The 20653-nt window shown below is 39.2% G+C and overlaps 3 protein-coding genes and 1 pseudogene across 4 annotated transcripts in view; 2 read left to right on the forward strand and 2 right to left on the reverse strand.

The window, feature by feature from the left end:
• Positions 1 to 5969: 5969 nt before the first annotated feature.
• On the reverse strand, positions 5970 to 7613 carry LOC112090377. The gene is made up of 3 exons (XM_024161538.1): positions 7449 to 7613; positions 6871 to 7331; positions 5970 to 6759 (listed from the first exon to the last, which is right to left on the reverse strand). Exons 1-3 carry the CDS (start codon positions 7611 to 7613, stop codon positions 5970 to 5972), a joined length of 1416 nt encoding a protein of 471 aa, XP_024017306.1.
• Positions 7614 to 9475: 1862 nt separating this feature from the next.
• LOC21399620 lies at positions 9476 to 10647 on the forward strand (annotated as a pseudogene).
• Positions 10648 to 14284: 3637 nt separating this feature from the next.
• Positions 14285 to 16705, forward strand: LOC21399621 (protein RESTRICTED TEV MOVEMENT 3). The gene is made up of 5 exons (XM_024161539.1): positions 14285 to 14401; positions 15644 to 15648; positions 15720 to 15965; positions 16064 to 16239; positions 16581 to 16705. Exons 1-5 carry the CDS (start codon positions 14285 to 14287, stop codon positions 16703 to 16705), a joined length of 669 nt encoding a protein of 222 aa, XP_024017307.1.
• A 1968-nt stretch (positions 16706 to 18673) lies between these two features.
• The window catches only part of LOC21399622 (probable inactive purple acid phosphatase 16), a 3504-nt gene continuing 1524 nt past the window's right edge, over positions 18674 to 20653 (reverse strand). For both annotated transcript variants that reach the window (XM_024161527.1, XM_010091938.2), the window contains exons 3-5: positions 20318 to 20594; positions 19937 to 20105; positions 18674 to 19258 (exon numbers count right to left, since the gene is read on the reverse strand). In XM_024161527.1, coding sequence (XP_024017295.1) covers positions 19046 to 19258; positions 19937 to 20105; positions 20318 to 20594 — 659 coding nt within the window. In that variant the 3' untranslated portion in view covers positions 18674 to 19045. The remainder of the gene's footprint in view (positions 19259 to 19936; positions 20106 to 20317; positions 20595 to 20653) is intronic.

Here is a 20653-nt window from a genome sequence, read left to right on the forward strand (position 1 = left end):
ATCGTCAATCGATAAATTTGTTAAATGGCCTGGGGGCAGGTACATCGAATCAGGCTTAGGTTTTGAACTCTACGAGAACAATGATGCACCCCGACCTCCCACCCTACTCCCGCGACTTCGCGTTTTGGGAGGAAGGAATCGGATTCAAGGAGTCTCAGCCCAACAAACAAGTGCTCTACAGGAGCGTGAACGAATACGTAAGGATAACCGCCACCGCCAACCCTCCCGCACCCGCACTCAACGCGAAGAAGCTGGACCATCATCCGCATCAGACATGACCCATCACATTCCCTCTATCGAGGATGTTTATAGGATGACGGTCCAACAAGGCAAAAATCTAACGGAACTGCAGTCCAAACTCAATCAACAGGACCACGTCATATATGAGGTCCTAGATCGAGTTAAGGATATGCAACACCGTGACATCATGAGAAGCCGTTATGAGCAGCAGTTCCATCATTATTTGGCTTCTCAAGGTCCTGCCAACTCATCCACTGCAATGCCCCCCGCCTATCCCGACTATCTCCTCCGACCCTACCACCCTCAACCACCACCACCAGAAACTCAAGAGGGGAGTGATGACGATGAGGGGATGTAACTTCATCCCCAAGGTATGTGTCCTTGTGCTTTTATTCGTTCCAACATTGAGGACAATGTTGTACACAAGTTTGGGGGGATGAACATGTTAAAAAAAAATAAAAATAAAATAAAAAATTGTTTTGTTAGCCAAAGAATTCAATGATAGAATTGTGTTAAGAGTGTCCTTAGGTCTTTGGAAATGTGTTTTAGCATCAATTGTCTGTGTGCTTGACTCCCTTATTGGTTGCAAGTTCTCTCTTGATTTCCTGCATCTGTTACCACGATAAACCTTGATCACCTAGTCTTTTGAGCATTTAGAGAATATTTATGTGACTTAAGAGGCTCTCTCATTTGAAAAAGGAGTTCTAGAACTCATCCTAGTGCTACTCGAGGCGAAATCCTAGGTTGGGGTGTTGTTGGAGAAATGATTTAGGCATTTTCTTGGATCGTTTGAGCCTTAAATAGCTAACCTATGAAAAATTTACCACTAGTCTCCCCCATTGAGCCTATGTGACCCCGTTTCTTTCATTACCCACATAAATTAACTTAGCCATTTTATGAAACTCCTTCACTTAACCTATCATTTATGGGCATGTTTGCATCATTGCATGAATTTGAAGATATAATTGTTGAGAGCAAACATGAAAGTGTTGAGCATTTTATTTGATGATTAAAAAAAAAAGAAAGACAGAAAGAATAAAAAAAAGGGAAAAAAAAAAGAAGACAATAAATTCTTATGGAATTCTTGTTTTTATGTTTCGAGTTTATTCATGAATAAAGTGTTGTGGGAATGATGGCAAATAGAGAATTGAGTAAAGTGGGAGTTGTGTGTGAGTTTCCAATCATTCATGCAAGATCTATGGGGTGCACTTCATGCCTAGGGTGATCTTAAGCCTAAAATTTCCCATCTCATCTACCGTACACCCTAGCCTTGCGTTACAACCCTAAAAAAAAAAAAAAAAAAAAAAATTTCCCATCCCATCTCCCGTACCCCCTCCCCTTGCTTTAAAACCCTCAAAAAAAAAAAATAAAAAGCCCTAATGATCCTCAATTTTATCTCAACCCACATTAGTGGAGAGTAGCACGAAAGATGAGCTTATGGAATTATCTAGAATTTTATGAGTGACCTTTACATTACCGCCTAATTGCATAAATTTATCCGGGTGCTATCGTTGATGAAGTGGTCTTGGTTGTGCACACACACATTGAGGGAATCTTGTTTGAATCGTTACTAGCATGGGAGCCGAAATTCTAGACAACTTTGGTGTTAGGCATTTCCTTCGAGCTGTGGTACTCTTAACCTTTGTGATAAATGTTCTTGGCTATCAATTCGAAACTTGGCTCATGTATAGTTTTTTGTTTTCCTTTCTCGTTGTTTTCGTTCCTCTCTTTAATTTTGTTTTGTTTTGCTTGAGGACAAGCAATTGTTCAAGTTTGGGGGTATTTGTTGAGTGAGTTTTAACTCATTCATTTAATGTCCGAAAATGGAATAATTGCTTGTATCTTCAAGTTTTTAGGTTGTTTTAATATGTTTGTGAGTGATTCAGGTAAACAAAGAAGAATTGGATCACTTGGAAGCGCCCGCGCCCTTGCCCCCCCAGCGCGCCCGCGCGATTTAAGGCGCACGCCCGCGCGCTAGGCGTAGTTCCACCTACTTCAGACGCGCGCCCGCGCGCTGTTCCCCCAACCCAACAGCGCGCCCGCGTGCTCTGAGGGGGGCCTATAGAATTTGGCCGGGCAAAAGAAAATAGGAGGCGGATAGGAGTTGGAAAAAAAAAGGAGAAATAGTTTTTCAGGGGCAGCAGACAGAGGGGAGAAACCCTAGTTTTTTTTGGGGAATCAGGAGGGAGTTCTTGGAGATTGGGAGCTGGACTACACTGAGTTTTATTTTTCTTCCTCTCCCTTTTCTCTTGTTCTTAGACTTAGTATTTTCTCTATTTTACGGATTTATCATGTATTTTCATATTTGTTTAATCTTGAATTTAGTTGAGTTTATATTGATGCGTGGCTAGATTCTTATGTTAGGGGACTTGATGTAACCTTGCTACGATTATGCTATGAATATTTGAGGCTATTTGATGTTTTCCATGCCCAAACATTTGTGCTCTTCTTTGCTTAATGCTTTAATAAATTGAAAGATTGATTAGAAGATTTAGATATGTGAATTTAGGCTTGAGAGAGTCACTTGCACATGTTGGGATTTGTTGAACACAGCCTAGTGAGTATTGGAGTCGAGAGATGAATATGAGCTAGGTAATCACAAATGAATTAGAGCTTAATGAATGCACAATTAACTTGATTAATAGGGATATTAATTAAGTGATTTTGCATATATTTGACTCGGCACTCGAGAGAGGGAGTTGGATTATTTTAGGAAATTCATGTTAATGTTTGGCTTGAGAGAAATCAATAGCATTAAAAAAGGATTAGAATAATTAGGCAAGGTGAAATCAAGGACCCTAGCTACCTTATCATCAGATCTCCCTTCGATCCCAAAAGTTTCTTTCATTGTTTGATTTGCTCGTCTAATTAGTTTAGCATTTTATTTTTTGTTTTGAATGATCTCATTCTCATGATTGGACTTGTCTAGATAAAACTGGGTTATTCTAGTTGTGATACTTAGCTAGATTTTAGGAACACAATCCTCATGGGACACGACACTCACTCACCACTTTATTACTTGTCGACCTCGTGCACTTGCGAGTAGAAAATAGGTGTTATTTTCCCATCGACCAGAAGTTTGTGCATTTTGCCTCCGAGATGGTCGTCAATGGCTCAGCTTCGACCCACTTCGTGAAGTCGTCGTCGGCGACAATAGCAAACTTGTACCTCCCTGGGGTTTTGTGCAGGGGACCAATAAGGTCAAGCCCCTATTTGCGAAGGACCAGGGAGATAGTATGGATGTTAGGTCCTCTGAGTGCAGTCGAGGGGTGAGGGCATACATCTGGCAGCTCTCGCACTTTTTCGCGTACTTGGCCGCATCTTTCTTGAGACTGGGCCAGTAAATACCGTTGCCGTAATATTTTGTAGGCTAGGGACTGTCCTCCCGCGTGGTTCCCGCAAACTCCATCGTGCACCTCCGATAGCACCCTCTTTGCCTCCTCTACGCTGAGGCACCTGAGCAAGGGCGTCGAGTACCCCCTGCGATAGAGGAGGTTGTCGTGCATTGTGTATCTTGCCGCTTGATACTTCATCTTTTTGGCCTGCTGCCTGTCCTCAGGAAGCTCACCGTCGACCAAGTACCTGATGATCGGGTCCATCCAGCTGGGCTGGAAATCCGCTGGTGCGACTTCGGGCCGCTTCTCTGTGGTCGGGGTCTTCAAAACCTCTACGGGTACCAGGTTCAAAAGCTCGGCATCTCTCGACGTCGCCAGCTTGGCGAGGACGTTGGCGTTGCTATTCTCCGCCCTTGGCACCTGCTGTATGTCATAGGTCGTGAATTTCCCCAGGGCTTCCTTAACCTTCTTCAGATATGCAGCCATCTTCTCATCCCTGGTCTAGTACTGTCTCTTCACTTGATTCACAATGAGCTGTGAATCACTGAAGATGTCGAGGTTTTCAACTTTTAAGTGCTCCGCTAACCGGATTCCGGCGAGCAGCGCCTCGTACTCTGCTTCGTTATTGGACGCGGGGAATTCGAATCTGATGGCCGAGGTAACCTTGTGTCCTTCAGGTGTGTGTAACACTAATCCTGCCCTACTGCCGTTGTTTTTAAAGCTACTGTCGACGTAGAGCTTCCATCGCGGTGGTTCGTCGATTCCCTCGACCTCGGCTGGTAGCCCTGTAAACTCTGCCACGAAGTCGGCCAGGGCTTGGCCCTTAATAGCGGTCTGTGGTTTGTAGTCGATGTCAAACTGGCTGAGCTCTATTAACCATTTAAGGAGTCGACCAGAGGCGTCGGGCTTTTGTAGCACCTGCCTGAGGGGGTGGTTGGTCAAGACCTGAATGCTATGGGCCTGAAAGTAGTACCGTAACTTCCTCGCTATCACAACTAGCGCGAGGGTGAGCTTTTCCATCTGGGGATACCTCGTCTCCGCGTCGAGGAGGCGCTGGCTAGTGTAATACACCGGCAGCTGCACCTTCTTCTCTTCGCGGATTAACACCGAACTAACGGCGTGTTCCGAGACCGCCAGGTAAAGGCTCAACACCTCCCCGGTCACAGGTTTGGAAAGCATAGGGGGTTTCCCAAGGTGTTCCTTCAGTTGTTGGAACGCCTGTTCGCACTCTTCTGTCCATAGAAACGGCTTGCTTCCCCTTAGGGTGTCAAAGAACGGTATGCACTTATCTGTGGATTTGGAGATAAACCTATTAAGTGCGGCCACACAGCCTGTCAGCTTCTGGACCTCCTTAGGCTTCCTTGGCGATGCCATGTCGAGGAAGGCCTGAATCTTTTACGGATTGGCCTCGATTCCTCAGCTGCTCACCATGAAACCCAAGAACTTCCCTGAAGCGACGCCAAAGGCACACTTCCGAGGGTTTAGCTTCATTTTGTACGTTCTGAGGACACCAAATATTCTTCCCAGGTCCTCCACATGGTCTTCAGTCTTCCTGCTCTTTACCAGCATATCGTCGACGTAGACCTCCATAGTCTTTCCGATTTGCCCCGCTAACATCTTGTTGACGAGGCGCTGGTAGGTTGCTCCAGCGTTTTTGAGACCGAAGGGCATTACTCTGTAACAGTAGAGCCCTCTGTCGGTAACAAACGCCGTATGCTTTTCATCGCGGTCGAGCATTGGTATCTGGTTGTACCCAGAATACGCGTCCATGAAACTTAGTAGTTCGTGTCCTACCGTGGCGTCGACCAGCTGGTCGATTTGGGGTAGTGGGAAGCTGTCCTCAGGGCACGCTTTGTTCAGGTCACTGAAGTCGACACACGTTCGCCATTCCCTATTTGGCTTCCTCACCAATACGGGATTCGACACCCACTCAGGGTACAGGACTTCTCGGATGAAGTTGTTCCTCATGAGTTTGTCGATTTCTTCCTGCAGGGCTTCGGATCTCTCGGCGTTCATAGGTCGACGCTTCTATCTTTTTCGCGAAAACTTCTCGTCAATGTTCAGACGGTGACACATGACGTCGGGGCTTATCCATTCCATGTCCTCGTGGGTCCAGGCGAACACATCGAGGCTCCCCTTCAGAAACTCGACCAGTCTTTCCCGGGCCTGTGCCCCCAACTCCGAGCCTATCCTCAGTGTTCTCGTTGGGTCCCTTTCATCGATGGGGACCTCAATTAGTTCCTCGACCGGTCCTGTTTCGGGCTCTTCTCCTGGGAACCTTGGATCCAAGTCGAGCCCCTCTGCCCTAGTCTCGACCATTCGCAGCTCTCTCCGCACCTGTGTCGGCTCGGCGTAGTGGCGGACGGTTTCTGAGTACGTGAGCCTCGACTCATACTAGTTTTCTCTGGCCTTGCCGATCCCATTTGGCGTAGGGAACTTCATCACCTGGTGATAGATAGATGTTACCGCCCGCAAGGCCCTTAGTGTCGGACGTCCTATGACCGCATTGTATTGGTCGTCTCCCTTCACTACCAGGAACTTTGACATAACGGTTGAAGTGTGTGGTCGGTCTCCAATGGTCATAGGCAGCTCGATAGCCCCTTCCGGGATGACGTTGTCCCCCGTGAACCCGTACAGAGGTTGGGCACTGTTCTGCAGCCGTGAGCGGGGAATCCCCATCTTGTCAACGCAGTTCGCGTACAAGATGTCCACGGAATTGCCATTGTCGACCAGGATGCGGCAAACCGTATGGTTACCGATCATGGCCTCGACAACCAAGGCATCGCTCTGGGGGAAATGTACCCCCCTCGCGTCGACTTCCGAGAAAGTGATCTCGGCGTCTTCATATCGCGCGGCCTTAGCCTCGCGTCCAGAGACGTTCATGATCCTTTGGCTGAACTTCTCCTTCGCCTCTCGAGCGTATTCCTTCTGTGCGCGTCGAGATGTATCGCCGAGGTATGGTCCCCCGAAGATTGTTCTTATAACGCTAACTGGTTCGGGCGGGTTATCGTGCCTCTGCTCGTCCCGTCGATCGTTGTTGCGCCGATTGTTGTTCCGACGGTCGGCTCGGTATTCGCCGAGCCTCCCCTCTCGGATCAACCTCTCGACCTCATCTCTCAGGTCATAGCTCTGGGTCGTGGTGTGACCACTCTCGCCGTGGAACCGGCAGTATTTGTTCTGGTTCCTCCGTGCCGGGTCAGACTTCAGAGGTGGAGGTCGACGCAGGACCTAGAGATGGCTGATCTCGTGGTAGACGTCCTCGATCCCTATAGTTAGGGGTGTGTAGGCGTCGTACCATTGTGGCTTTGGCCGCTTGGTTTCTCCCTGGCTCGTCGAGGCGTTACCGCCCTTATTGCTCGGAGCCAGGTTGTACCTTTGCTCGGCTTGCACCTGAGGAGGACTTCGGCGCTTCTTGCCGTTATTCTGACTGCTCGCCTGTACCACCTCCTCCTTGGCGGGGGTTGCCGCCTTGCTCTTCAGGGCCTTTTTTGCCTCCTCGGCGTTAATGAACCCCTGCGCCCTTGTCAGGAATTCCTGATAGGTGTGGGGCGGCCTCCGGTCGAGGTCTGTGCTGTAGGGGATGTCCTTCTTCATGCTGGACAGCGCCCCCATCAAGGCCACTTCATTGGAGATTCCCTCAGTGGCGGCGACCTGTTCCCCAAACCGGACTATCCAGTCCTTCAGGGACTCGTTAGGTCCCTGGTATACCCTCGACAGGTTCTGTTTTGGTGGGATGTATTCCTTGACACCTATGAACTAAGTCAAAAAGGCATTCTTGAGATCATCCCAGCTGGTGATGGAGTTTGGTTTCAGGGACCTGAACCATCTCCTCACGAAATCGGAAAGGTGATTCCTGAATGCCCGGCACATCACCTCCTCGGGGTATCCATGCAGGACCATGTGTCCTGTGTACACCTCCAAGTGGTCGTCCGGGTCACTCCTTCCGTCGTATAGCGGAATGGAAGGCAACTTGTACTTGTCAGGAAGTGGGACCCGGATGATGTTTTTCGTGAACGGGTGGTCTTGAGACGTGTACATCTTGGCGTCGACGTTAACTGCCTCGGCCACCTTCCCTACAACCTATTCAAAGTTGTTCAGTCGACTCCCAATTTGCTTCTCCAGCTTGGCCATCTTCTCGGCCAGAGCCTTATTGTCTGCTGCGAGCTCATCTTCCCTCATTAGCTATACGGCCTTCCCGTGTCTGGCGTCGAGCCTTGCCCTCAGGTCTCCACCGTGCACCGACGTAGACTCTACGAGGATGGCGTTCCTCCTACGCGGGTCCTCTTGCGGTCGGGGGGGTGGGGGGGGCACATCTTTGTTTTTCCTTAACAAATTAAACTAAAGACACAACGTTTTGGTTAAAGTAAAGTGACAACGATAAACAAATTCTCGTTCTTTGAAGTCTCTCTCCATCTTTTCTAAAAATAAATATGAATCCCTTCAAGGGATTCAAGGGAAAGATAACATTGCTTCAAAAAAAAGAAAAAGAAAAAAAAAAGGCGAAGACAACTAAACGACAGTGAATTTATCATGTTTACATAAGATTCATTTTTTTTTTTTTTTAGAAAAATGTTAAAATGAGGTAATTTATAATATTGTATTTAAAACTCTGCCAAACAGATCTAAACCTCGTTTACAATATAGGCTGATAAAGAAGGAAAGAAAAGCCGCATTGACCAAAGTCCCGGTGCTTTCTAGATTCCCTAAAGGACAAGTTCCGTTGTATATAGAAAGAAGAAATACATATAAAAATATTCAAGTCGATGTGCTCATGATATTTTTGCGGTCGTCACCAATTCAAGTAACCAAGTCCAGCAGCCCCAACTCAAGCCATCATTAATTAATAAAAGCAAAAATATACACATACATATATACATATAAATAATTCATACACGAACACACAGTCATATATATATATTTTTTTTTTCTAGCAGCCCCATTCAAGTCTTTAAGAAATAAGATATACGAAAATTTGTAGAACTTTTAACATGAAACTAAAACCAATAAAACAAAAGAATAAATACTGAGTCAAGCAACAGTTAGCTTCCTAGAACCATTTAAACAATGTATATAGAAGCAATTGACTGGTATTAATTTCTTACGAGGAAAATTAATGGACTTCTGGTATTTTAAGTCAATTGTGTTAGGCATTTGCCATTCTCCAAGCAGTAATGACCATTAAATGGTTTGGCAGATTATAATGAATATGGAACCACTTTCTATTTCTCTAAGACTCTAACACCAAAAAAAAAAAAAAAATAGTAATAATAAATAAATAAATAAATAAAAACTGAAACAGCTTTGCCCTTATCATGCATGAATTCTACTCACTAATTAATTATAATGTTTTGCTCATGTTATTTACTATGTGTGTGTTATGGATAAATTCGGTGATGCTTCATGGTAAATATATTTTCTCTATACGGACAACAGAAGGTATATTTATATGAAATATTAATATAAAATTTACCAACATGATTTATACGATTTAATTTATATCGATTAACATCAACATCGAATTAGTGATCAAATTGTGATTACGCCTCGTAAGCTACACTATTATATCCAAGCTAATGACGTAAGCTTTTGGTGTTGTCTCTTTTCTGGGTTGGAGATTTGAACCGGTACTCATATTCTATATATTTCTTATCTCTATAAAAGGGCTGCTAAGAGTGGCAGTTCTCGAGGCAAAATTATTTGCAATCTCTAACATATACGTTCTCGTTCGCTTTGTGGATTCAAATTTTCAATTTGAGTTGAGATGTGATATTTTTTTAAAGCTTTTAATTATAACAGAAAAAGTTAGATGTGACACTTTCTGAGAGCTTTTAACTGTAAAAACCTAAAACTGAAAACTCAAATCGGTGAAATGAACGATGTCATAGTCTTCTCCCACAATTATGGCAAATTCCTATTCACCCAGTAAAAGTTTTTCCATGATTTCCACAATTTTGCTACTTGTGATGCTAATTGCAAGCGTAAAGAAAAAAAAAGGTCTCATTCACATGCGTTTATCTCACAAAGCATTTTATTTAGGATTAATTTCATTAATACAATGATCTATATACACTCTAAGTCAACATGCTTAGTTTGAGTTTTGAATAAGGTTATGCATCACCTAAATTTTATAAAATCATTCAAAACATCCTTGAATTATGTAATTTTTTTTTTTTCGTATCATGTTCACATGTATTTGATCAAATCAAATCAACATTGCAGATGCACAAATTGGAATATGCTACGGATTGTTGGGAAACAACTTGTCGCCACCAAAAGAAGTCTTATCTCTCTACAACCGAAACAACATCCGCCGGATGCGTCTCTACGCCCCATACCAATCCGTTCTCCCAGCCCTCCGCAGCACCAACATCGACTTAATCCTCGGCCTCCCAAACGAGGACCTCAAAAGGATTGCCAAAAGCCAATCCGAAGCCAACTCTTGGGGTCCAAAACAACATTAAAAACTACAAGAACGTCAGGTTCAGATACATCGCCGTTGGAAACGAGATCAAAACCTCAGACTATGCCACTCAATTCCTCGTCCCCGCCATGGAAAAGATCCAAAACGCAATCTCCCGGGCAGGCCTCGCCAACCGAATCAAGGTCTCCACAGCACTCGACACCGGCGGTCCTCAGCGAGTCCTACCCTCCGTCAAGAGGCACCTTTAGGTCAGACTACGAGCCGATTATAAACCCTTTGATACACTTCCTTGTTAACAACAGATCGCCGGTGCTTGTCAACTCGTATCCTTACGTTAGCTACATTAGCAACACGAGAGATATTTGTCTTGACTACGCGCTTTTCACGGCGCAATCTGTTGTGGTGCGAGACGGGCAATTCGGGTATCGGAATCTTTTCGATGCCATCTTGGATGCCGTTTATTCTGCCTTGGAGAAGGCCGGTGGAGGGTCGCTGGAGGTCGTCGTGTCGGAGACCGGTTGGCCAGGAAGGGCTATTGAGATGTATGTGTTTGCCATGTTTGATGAGAATCAGAAGAGTCCGGAATATGAGAAGCATTGGGGTCTTTTCTTCCCAAACAAACAATCTAAATATGGAATCAGTTTTAGTTAAGTGAGAATGATACGTACTGTGTGTCGTAAGTAAAGGTCCAAGCGGAGGCTGAGGAATTATTTAAGTTCAGTTCATTTCACCGATTTAAATTTTCAATTTTAAATTTGTACACTTAAAAACTATCAGAAAATATCACATCTAATTTTTTTTGTTACAGTTAAAAGTTCTCAGAAAATATCACATCTCAACTCAAATTGAAAATTCGAATCCGCAAAGCGAATGAGGTCTTAATTAGTTAAAGTGCATCTTTTCATATGTACGTCTCTTTTTACCAAATGGGAATATGGTGTTGCAGGAAGTGATTTCCCTTTACCACAAGGGATTCTACAATAGTGCATGCTTTGTTGTTATTAATATTGTGATAGTAATGTGTTATGAGATTTAATTTTTATCTCATTTTTATTTACTTGACAAGAGAATTGCTATTTAATATATACATGAGCTAATTGCCCCTTTTGCAGATACTAGAAAATTCTGAAATTTCGATATTGAAAATGAATGACAGGTTTGCAAAAATGATCAATAATTAAATATCTAATAAATATGAAAATAGTAATTATTTTCTAAAAATTATTTATTTATTTGGTTAAAGTTTCTTTATATTAGACAATTTTTAAATAAAAATTTCAGACAATTCTTATTTATGTAAATGAATTCTTAAAAATTTTGAATGTACAATATTTGAAGGTGGTAGAATTTTTGGAGGGTGGGAATTAGGGAGGGGGCAAATAGACTATTTTAGGCGAAGAATGAAAATAAAGAGAAGAATTATATGGGAAATATAGTATATGACAATTTTGTAAACCCAAATTTACTACACTACAGAATACAAAAAACACCGATATCAGAATATATTCAGAAATCCGTCCTTATAATTTTCTTCCTCCCTCTCCGCATTAGAGACCATATATAGCAGAAAGAGATCCTCCACTTGTGCAACGGAGATCCAAATTAATGCCAAATTTTAGCAATTAGAGTAGAAAAGCTCATTGTGCTACATGACAATGCCATTTTTATGTAAAATTCAGCAAATGCTATTTAGCACCAAATAAGATATGCCAAATTTAGCACTAAGTATTATATGCCAAATTTTATAGCATTTGGTTGCTATTAGACCATCTCAAATTCTAATGTCAATGCTAACGTCAAATTTGACACCAATAAGTATTGTGCGTGTTTAAAACCGTTTTTAAAAACGTTTTTTTACGTATTTCGAGAAGTAAAATATGAAAATGAAAACAAAATACGTTTGTTTAGCCAATGTTTTGAAAACGAAAATGAAAACGAAAACAATGAGAATAATTTTTATGAAGGGATTAGAAAATAATTAAAAGTTATTTTCATTTTTCTGTTTTTATTTTTTAGTACTTATCAACAATATTATAATATATTAATTAATAATTATAACCAAACACGATTTCACTTTTTATTATACTCAAAACAATCTCTTAAAAAACCAACCAAACGCATTTTCAGAATCGGTCCCAGAGTTATTCTCAAAACAATCTCCTTTTTACTTTTTATTGAAAACAAAATCATTCCAAACACACCCATTATTTCACATGAGAAAATGGAGAAAATAGCATATTTTATATAATGATTAGAAAATAATAGCATAACATTTTATAAAAAGTAGTAAATAGCATAAGAGCATTTCCAATGCAATGCTATAATTAATCTGCCAATTACAAATTTAACATTTGAGTGTAAAAAATACTCTCTAATGTAATGTTATTTGTTGTGTCGAATTTCCCATATGCTATACTTGGTGGCAAATTTTTCACCAAATATAGCATATGAGAAATTTGTCATTTAATTACTATTAGTTGAAATGTTTATTTTTTCCATGTAATCAATGCAACTTTTGTATTTTTTTAATTATTTAAAAAAAATTAAATGAGAAATTTGTCCAGACAATATCGTTCAATCAAATGTTATCGTTTTTCAGATGAAGGCGTCATTTTATTCATGTAATTGTCCTTTCTAAAAGTAAGGTCGTTTCTTATGCTCAAGTATTTTTAGATAGCGTGATATAGGGATGTGAGACAAACTATTCAAACCAATCAAACTAAATCAAACCAAAAGAAAATCGAACTAAAAAAAAAAAACCAAACCATTTTCTATCCAACTATATTTTTCTATAAGTATATATGTTCTATATTTCTATAACTTATTTATAATAAAAAAAGGGGTTTATTTTAAAATCTAATGATGATGATCCTAGAAGTTTCTACCATAATATAATATATATATATATATTTACTAACACTATCTCACAGTCTACCCTCAAGTTTTCTCCGCTCGTCTCTCTCATTGTCCACTCTTCTGGGCTCTAAAGTGTGATCGTGATTCTCTTACTCTTTGTTAATGTAAATATAACCTCTATAAGACTTTAGAATTAAAGTCGGATTTGTTCTAAGTCGCAAATTTAGTATATTATGTTTTATGGATTTGAAAGTTTTAATTTCGTTCAGGATATTTAATTTTTAACTTTAGATGTTTTATTTCTGTTTAGATTTGATATATTTCATTCTTAAGTTATTGATATTTACAGTTAAAAAATAATAAAATGTCTATCATACAAAATATTAAAACTAATTATGATTGAGACTTGAGAAGAAGTTACAAAAAATTAATTTAAACCAATTAGAAAAACCAAACTAAACCAATTAGAATTCATTTTGTTTGAATTAAATTAGATCTCTGGGCTCGTTTAGTTCGCTGATTTGAGTTTTTAATTCGAGTTGAGATGTGATTTTATGTGAGAGCTTTTTACTGTAGTAAAAAAGTTAGATGTGATTGTTTGTAAGAGCTTTTTACTGTAGTAAAACTCAAATTCTAAACTCGAATCAGTGAAATGAGCGGGGCTTAATTGTTTAGTTTAGTTAGAAAATTTCTATAATGGGTTTGGTTTGCATTTCGTCTAAAATAAGCGGTCTAGTTGGTTGCGCATAGCCATTGACATTTCAATTGCTGTCGTTTTTAGTAACGGGCCAGGGTGACAATGACGATGCTGGGCCTGGCCTGAGAAAAACACATTTTCCCTCTCATTCCCTCCATTTTCTTCCATGAAGAAATTCATTCCCTCCACTTTCAGGCTCTTTTCAATCACCAACCATGCAAACCGGTAGAGGTTTTCTTTTTAATATCTAATTAGCGCCTGAAAGACTCTTGAATTATATAATGATATCGTAAGTATGATTTTTTATTTTAATTTTATTTTTTTATTCAGGCCATAAAAGGCAACGAACTGAGGGCTTGGAAGCGGGAGATTATCAGCTTCGCCCTAATCGAGGTTTTTTCAATTTTTTTTTTTTTCCTTCGCATTTTGTGCTCTGTTTTTAATATACGAACTGTGAATAAATGCTTTTTACTGTGCAGAACATCAAGCATCCGTTGTCATTAATTAGTTGGCTTTTTTTTTTTTTTTTTTTTTTTTTTTGGGCGAGCATGTGGTGTGAACAAACCTACTCTAATAGGAAAACTGTCTTAGGGCATGTGTACTAAACAGTAACGGAACATAATGGAAAGCTAAAGAAGTGAGAGCAATAATTATTGATCTCCTTTCTAGCTGCTGGACGAGAGAGAGGCGGCTGGGTCTGGGAAGAGATGGGTCAGAGAGAGGTTAGGGCTAGATATGTCCGGCGATAGCGTGGTGGTTCGGAAGGCGGCGGCGGCGTGGTCGACGGAAGAGACTCAACCAGGATGGACGAGAGACAGGCGGTTGGGCTGGGAAGAGATGGGTGAGAGGGAGGTTAGGGCAGATTATTTCTTTTTTTCCGTAATATTACTTTCTTGAAAAAGTAGGGCCGTTCAGTTCGCTAATTCGAGTTTTTAATTTGAGTTGAGATGTGATGTTGTGTGAGAGTTTTTTACTATAGCAAAAAAGTTAAATGTGACTGTTTCTGAGAGCTTTTTACTGTAACAAAACTCGAATTCTAAACTCGAATCAGCGAAAAGAACGGGGCCTGAGGCTATTCATTTCACCGATTTGAGTTTAGAATTTGAGTTTTGTTATAGTAAAAAGCTCTCAGAAATAGTTATATCTACCTTTTTTACTACAATAAAAAGCTCTCACATAAAGTCACATCTCAACTCGAATTAATGAACTAAACGAGCCATAAATAATACCATATTAGGTGAGTTTATGATTACTCTAAAATGTAGCAATGTGAAACCCGTGGTGTCACTTTTCTGGGTTTTAAAAGTCTAATAATTATACTAAATACGAGAATCTAAAAGATTCTTATTCCTACCTCTGAGATTACCCCATAGTGAATGTCGCTTAAGAAATAAAATATTTGACCTCGTTTATTTCACAGGTTCAAACTAGTGTGGTTTGAATCTTTTTGAAAAAGAAAGAACAATGCAAGGGTACTGGTGGTGTTGACTATTGCATATTTATAGAAACTTGGTACCATAACATAGGGTAAATAGACGAGGCTCATTTTGTATTATTGGTCGTGCTTAGCATCAGTGGTGTCGTAAGAATTTTGAAATTAACTTCCCCTTTTTCTGTTTACTAAATTTGGGAAAATGAAAAAATTTTGTCAATTTAAGTATTAAAAAATGTCTTTGAAGCAAAAGAGAAGTACTAAAAATGTCCCGTCTATAATTAGATTATCAATCATGTTGATAAGAGCATATAAGAACGTACTAATGAAGTTTCGTTCCCTATATGACGTAGGCTCACTAGATTACCATTTCTGTTGTGGTAAGTAAACACATGAATAGGTGTGAAAGGGAAGCAATCCTCCTTCCCTTTATCATTCTTGTGAAGTAAATATGCCACATGCCCTAGTTTCGGCATAATGAGAGTATTCTAACATTTTGTCACGAGTATAATCTGCTCTTTGGTGTTGTTCGGTTGTCTGTTGATAGTATTTCCTCTTTGAGACTATTTATTTTTAAACAATAAAAGAGAGAGGTAAAATGGACAAACTCGTAGAGCTTGGAAAGTATGATTTGGCATTTTTTTTACGGATGTTTGAACCAGGACTGGTAATTTTCACATCATTAATCACCTGGTTTTTGGCTAATAATGTTTCTGCAGAAATTTCTGTCTTATGTAGGAAAGGATTTTCATTACTACCACTTGAAACTTTTAAGGATCCTTCAAATGGATACCTTGTCGATGACTCTTGCATGTTTGGAGCAGAGGTTTTTGTCATAAAGAACACCGGCAAGTGGGAATCTCTTTCCTTCGTTAAGGCACCCAACATTAAAAACTCTACTTTTACGTGGGAGGTTGAGAATTTCTCGGAGTTAGACGAGGATTTTTATCTATCTGAAATGTTTTCTGTTGGAAGAACATTGTGGTGCGACATCTTTTCCAAGAATTTTCCTTTTTCTATTTGGAGTTGGTTTTCTTGTAGCTTTAAGAGTATTGAACTCTCAAATTTTCCACTGATTCCAGGAAGTTAAAGATTTATCCTAATGGATTACACCCTTTTAAGGGTAAAGCCCTCTCGTTATATTTAGCTCCAACTCTATGTCTCTGTGGAAGCAACAACGCGACTAAAGCAGCGACATATGCAGAGTTCGAGCTACGACTGCTTGACACAGTCAACGGTAAAAACACAGAGCGTTCAGGTGACTGTGACCCATTTTAACCTGAAACTGTGACGTTTTCCTATTAATTCCTAAAAACATTTGTAGAAAACATACGTAGGTCTCGTTCATTTTACCGATTTGAGTTTAGAATTCGAGTTTTACTACAGTAAAAAGCTCTCAAAAACAGTCACATCTAACGTTTTTGTTACAGTAAAAAACTCTCACACAAAATCACATCTCAACTCGAATTACAAATTCGAATCAGCAAAGTGAATGGGGCCGTAGATTTTATCTTTCATATCCATCTTTCTATGTATTGTTTATTCATGAGCCACATTCTATGTTCTTATACTGTTTGCACACGTTTTGTTTTCATGCAGTCAGCCGTTGTTTCAATCCATCTGATATGTACAACAAGGCCTACGGTTTTGGAAATTTTCTCTCACTGGAAAATCTCCATAATCCCTCGAGTGGGTTCTTGGTGGACGATAAGACTTTTTGTTGAAGTTGAATTTCTTCTTGTCTCGGAGTCGAGGTATTTCTCAGAAGGAACAAGAAGAAAAAGGAAGAAGCGTTCACCTCTGAGAGCGAAGATGGATTAGAAGAAGGATCACAGGCTTCTTCAATTAATGTGGAGGATCGATAGTACAATTGAGCCGTGGGGTCTTGGAAACTTTGGTCAATTGTTTTGCCTGGCGTTTTCTTGCAGGTTGCTATTTTGGGTTTTTGTTGGTTTTTAATGCATTTTTTTGACATTCAAATTTTGGTTCAAATCTTGAAGAATTCATGAGGTTAAATCCAATGATCCGCAGAATCTCTCTTTTTTTTTTTTAATCCAAAATGAAAAGATTATCCTTCCCTTTAGCTGCAGAAAATTTATTTAATGTGCCATAGAGCTCTGGTTTTGGAGATAAAAGAGAGTTCTGTTCCTTGGTCTCTTCAAAATAGGGGATTTTTTTTTTAAATAAAATTAAGATACATAATTCAATTTATTTTCAAAAAAGATACATAATTTAATTATTTTGCATAAAAGATACATAATTTAATTTATATGGGAAGTTCATCATAGCACATTTATTACTATTTTATTTTTGTCTTATCTGTATTTGTAGAAAATAAGTTATAGAGTAAATGTCAAACTCTAAAATAGACCCTGAATGGGGTCTACACTACATATTTAGCAGCCACGTAAGTAAGCAGTTTTATTTAAAGTCGACCGTTACAAGAAGACATCGGATATAAGTAACAGGTCGACCGTTGTGAAAAGAGGGCATGAGGTTGATTGCACTTACCGGCAATAGTGGAGAGGTTAAAGGAAGTATCTACAGAGTCGAGGTTACGCAAAGATAATGATCTAAAGGATTCTCTCTGAGATTTACTATTTGTAATCTAAAATATGAAATTTAAATATAGAAACTGTTCTAATTGATTGTTATTTTTATTTTTTGGGAAACTATCCTAAAACATAAAAAAAATATCACCAAATTTGTATAAGGGAACAGTCAGATGTGGTGACCTACTGTATAAATAAGAAATTATAAGTAAAAAAATCCTTAATCTCATCTTGAGTAATAGTGCGTGTAAACTCTTTCAAAATAGTAAAATTTCTCTCCTTCTCACAGCAGACATAACTCTCAAATTAAGATTGAACCACTATTAATTTTGTGTATTCTTACTTTAATTTAATTTTTATTTACGTTTTATATCATCAAATTCATGCAAACCGTTAAGAAATATATATAATTCTGTTGATGAATTTTCACCAACATGAGTGACATCATTATCTACTTTTGCCTACGAATCGCTGTTTTTTGAGGTTACCTAAGTAAGTGACACTTGTTCAAACAAAATAATAATACTAATAAAATAAATAATAAAATAGTAATTAACACTTACCTTACAATAGTGGATATAAAGTAGAAAACGACAAAAATATTACCTTCCAATAATGGGTATAAAGTAAAAAACGACAAAAATAGTACCTTCCAATAACTGGTATAAAGTAAAAAACGACAAAAACCTTACCTTCCAATAATGGATATTAAGTAGAAAATGACAAAAACTTTACCTCCAGTGATGGTAAAGTTTTATAACACCATAATTTTTGTTTGTGTAACTCGAGTACGGGTACGTTACACATTAGAGTGCTCTTTTTTTTTTCTTTTTTTTCTTTTTTTTTTTTTTTTTTTTTTTTTTTTTTTGGTGAGATAAGCACGTTACACATTAGAGTACATCACTACAATATTGTCGTTTATCTTTGTTTGCATAATTATTATTACTTGATCATATACCAACAGAATGGTTTTTGCATGAACATGAGGAAGATTGACCAACAAAACTGCAGTCTAAAATACAATAAGGTAGCTAGTTACTAAGCTTGAACTCAAATGATGTAGGGCAAAGACAAAAGAAAGAAAATAAATTTAAGGGAAACAAGAAGAATTTAGAGAGAAAGAGAACAACAGGCGGGAAATTGGTATTGTTAATAATAATCACTCAAGTAAAAAATACAATTACCAGGCCTTAATAATAAGATAAACATGACGTACTTATCAGATAAACTTATATAAAAATCCTAGATAGTCCCAATAAAGATAAACTTGAAGTAGAAATAACTCTAAACCGTTATGTTTACGCTGAACAAGTGTGTAATTCATGATTAGGATCTCCAACAGCTGTAGATATTCTTCATTGTATCCTTTGCTATATACATTATTCTATTATTCATTTCATTTTGTGGTACGTATTAGTCTTTTACTGATCATTATCAATGAAATTCTTTTTTCTTATGAAAAAAAAAAAAAAAAAATTCATTTTGTGGTACAAATAATCAAAGGGAAGCACCTTAAGGAGTGAGGACAACTTCACTATGCACACGACCATCTTCCATCCTTATCCAAGATCTTAGAGAGAAGGGCTTTTGAGTGATTTCCAGTATTCGAGCTCCTCTAGGCCAGCCTCCATAGCCACCATAACCAGTATGCCTGGCAAAGCACAGCCAAAGTTGCTTGTAGGGGCAGCACCAGTCAAGACCATGGTTGTGTCCCACAAATACAGCCTGCCACAAAAGAAAAATCGAAAACAACCCAAAGTGGTCCCATTTGTTCACATAGTAGTTATTTCTTAAGTTGAGTTTCATGTCTCAACAAATCTATCTATAATCCATTTACATGGTAGCTTTCCACCAATATGTGTTCTTAGTTGGGAAGATTTCATGGAACTAAGGACCCTTTTAATGATCATGTAGTAAAGTGTATTGTTGCGATCTTACGTGTTTGGTGGGTCGGGATTCGCTTATTTTTTGTCATGTTTCCTGGATCAAGTTGAGATATCCTAAGATATCTATGCAATGTAAGAACAAGGAAAAACAGAACAAGAAAGAAAGAAACAGAGTTGTGTTAAGACGAGGTGGATCAAACAAAATGACAGGAATTAGAGAATGCTTCGATTGTGTCATAGCTTAGGGGGAAGCCCTCTTGCTTTCAAATTGTGTATTTATGCAGTACAAATCTATAGAAATATTTGAAATTAATATGGCTAATCATTCGTCCAATGTTGCATAAATTAGGTTCATCTAGTCAATGCAAAAAAATTCAACAGCAGATAGGAATTTTGTCAACGAACATGTTTTTGTTGACACATTTTGTCTACACATTTACTTGAATGTATGCATGTAATCAACGTACATTAATCCATAACCTCGTACAAACAACTAAATCAATAGTTTTCACCTTACCTTGACAGAAGGCCTTTCAACAAGAAGTTTCATGATACCGGTTTCGGCTTCTTGAGCAGCAACCCTCTCCCTGTTAATTGAACCAACACAAGGCTTGTGTATGCCAAACACCGGCGCCACTTTCTTGTATGCCGTACTCGGTATATGCCAGAAAATTATCTCAGGCACCCTGTCAAACAAGGTTTTCTTTGGTTGACAAGAGACGGAAATTAAAAATGGGGAAAAATTAGAACTTAGCTTCCTTTCAAGAGGGAAAGGACAAAACATAAACGAAAGAAACCGCGCGCGCGCACACGATGAAAAACAGAACATTGAGCGGTACATAAAACGCGATACAAAGTTGAAAAAATACAAAATGGCATTGTCTTCATATCCGTATACCTCGAATCGGGGTTGATCATTCGAGTTGTAGAGTTGAACCATTCTGCTTGAGCACTTGATATAACTTGCGGATAGGAGCCGCCACCGGAGTCTAGAAAGTATAGAAACACCACAGGCGAGTTTGTATCTTCTGGTGATGTGAGATTGAGGACATAGTTCGATACACTTGGCCAAAGCTCTTTAGGGCCATTTCTTGAATGTGACAACTCATTATGCTTAATCTCATTTTTGATCAAGTCCAAACGTGATGTACCTCTAAAGCTACACTCTTCTTCCCCTGACATAAAAAAAAAAAAAAAAAAAAAAAAAAATCTATTGGAACACCAAGTTGAAAAA

The sequence above is a fragment of the Morus notabilis genome, unplaced genomic scaffold (assembly GCF_000414095.1).
Source record: "Morus notabilis unplaced genomic scaffold, ASM41409v2 Scaffold305, whole genome shotgun sequence".
Classification (NCBI taxonomy): domain Eukaryota; kingdom Viridiplantae; phylum Streptophyta; class Magnoliopsida; order Rosales; family Moraceae; genus Morus; species Morus notabilis.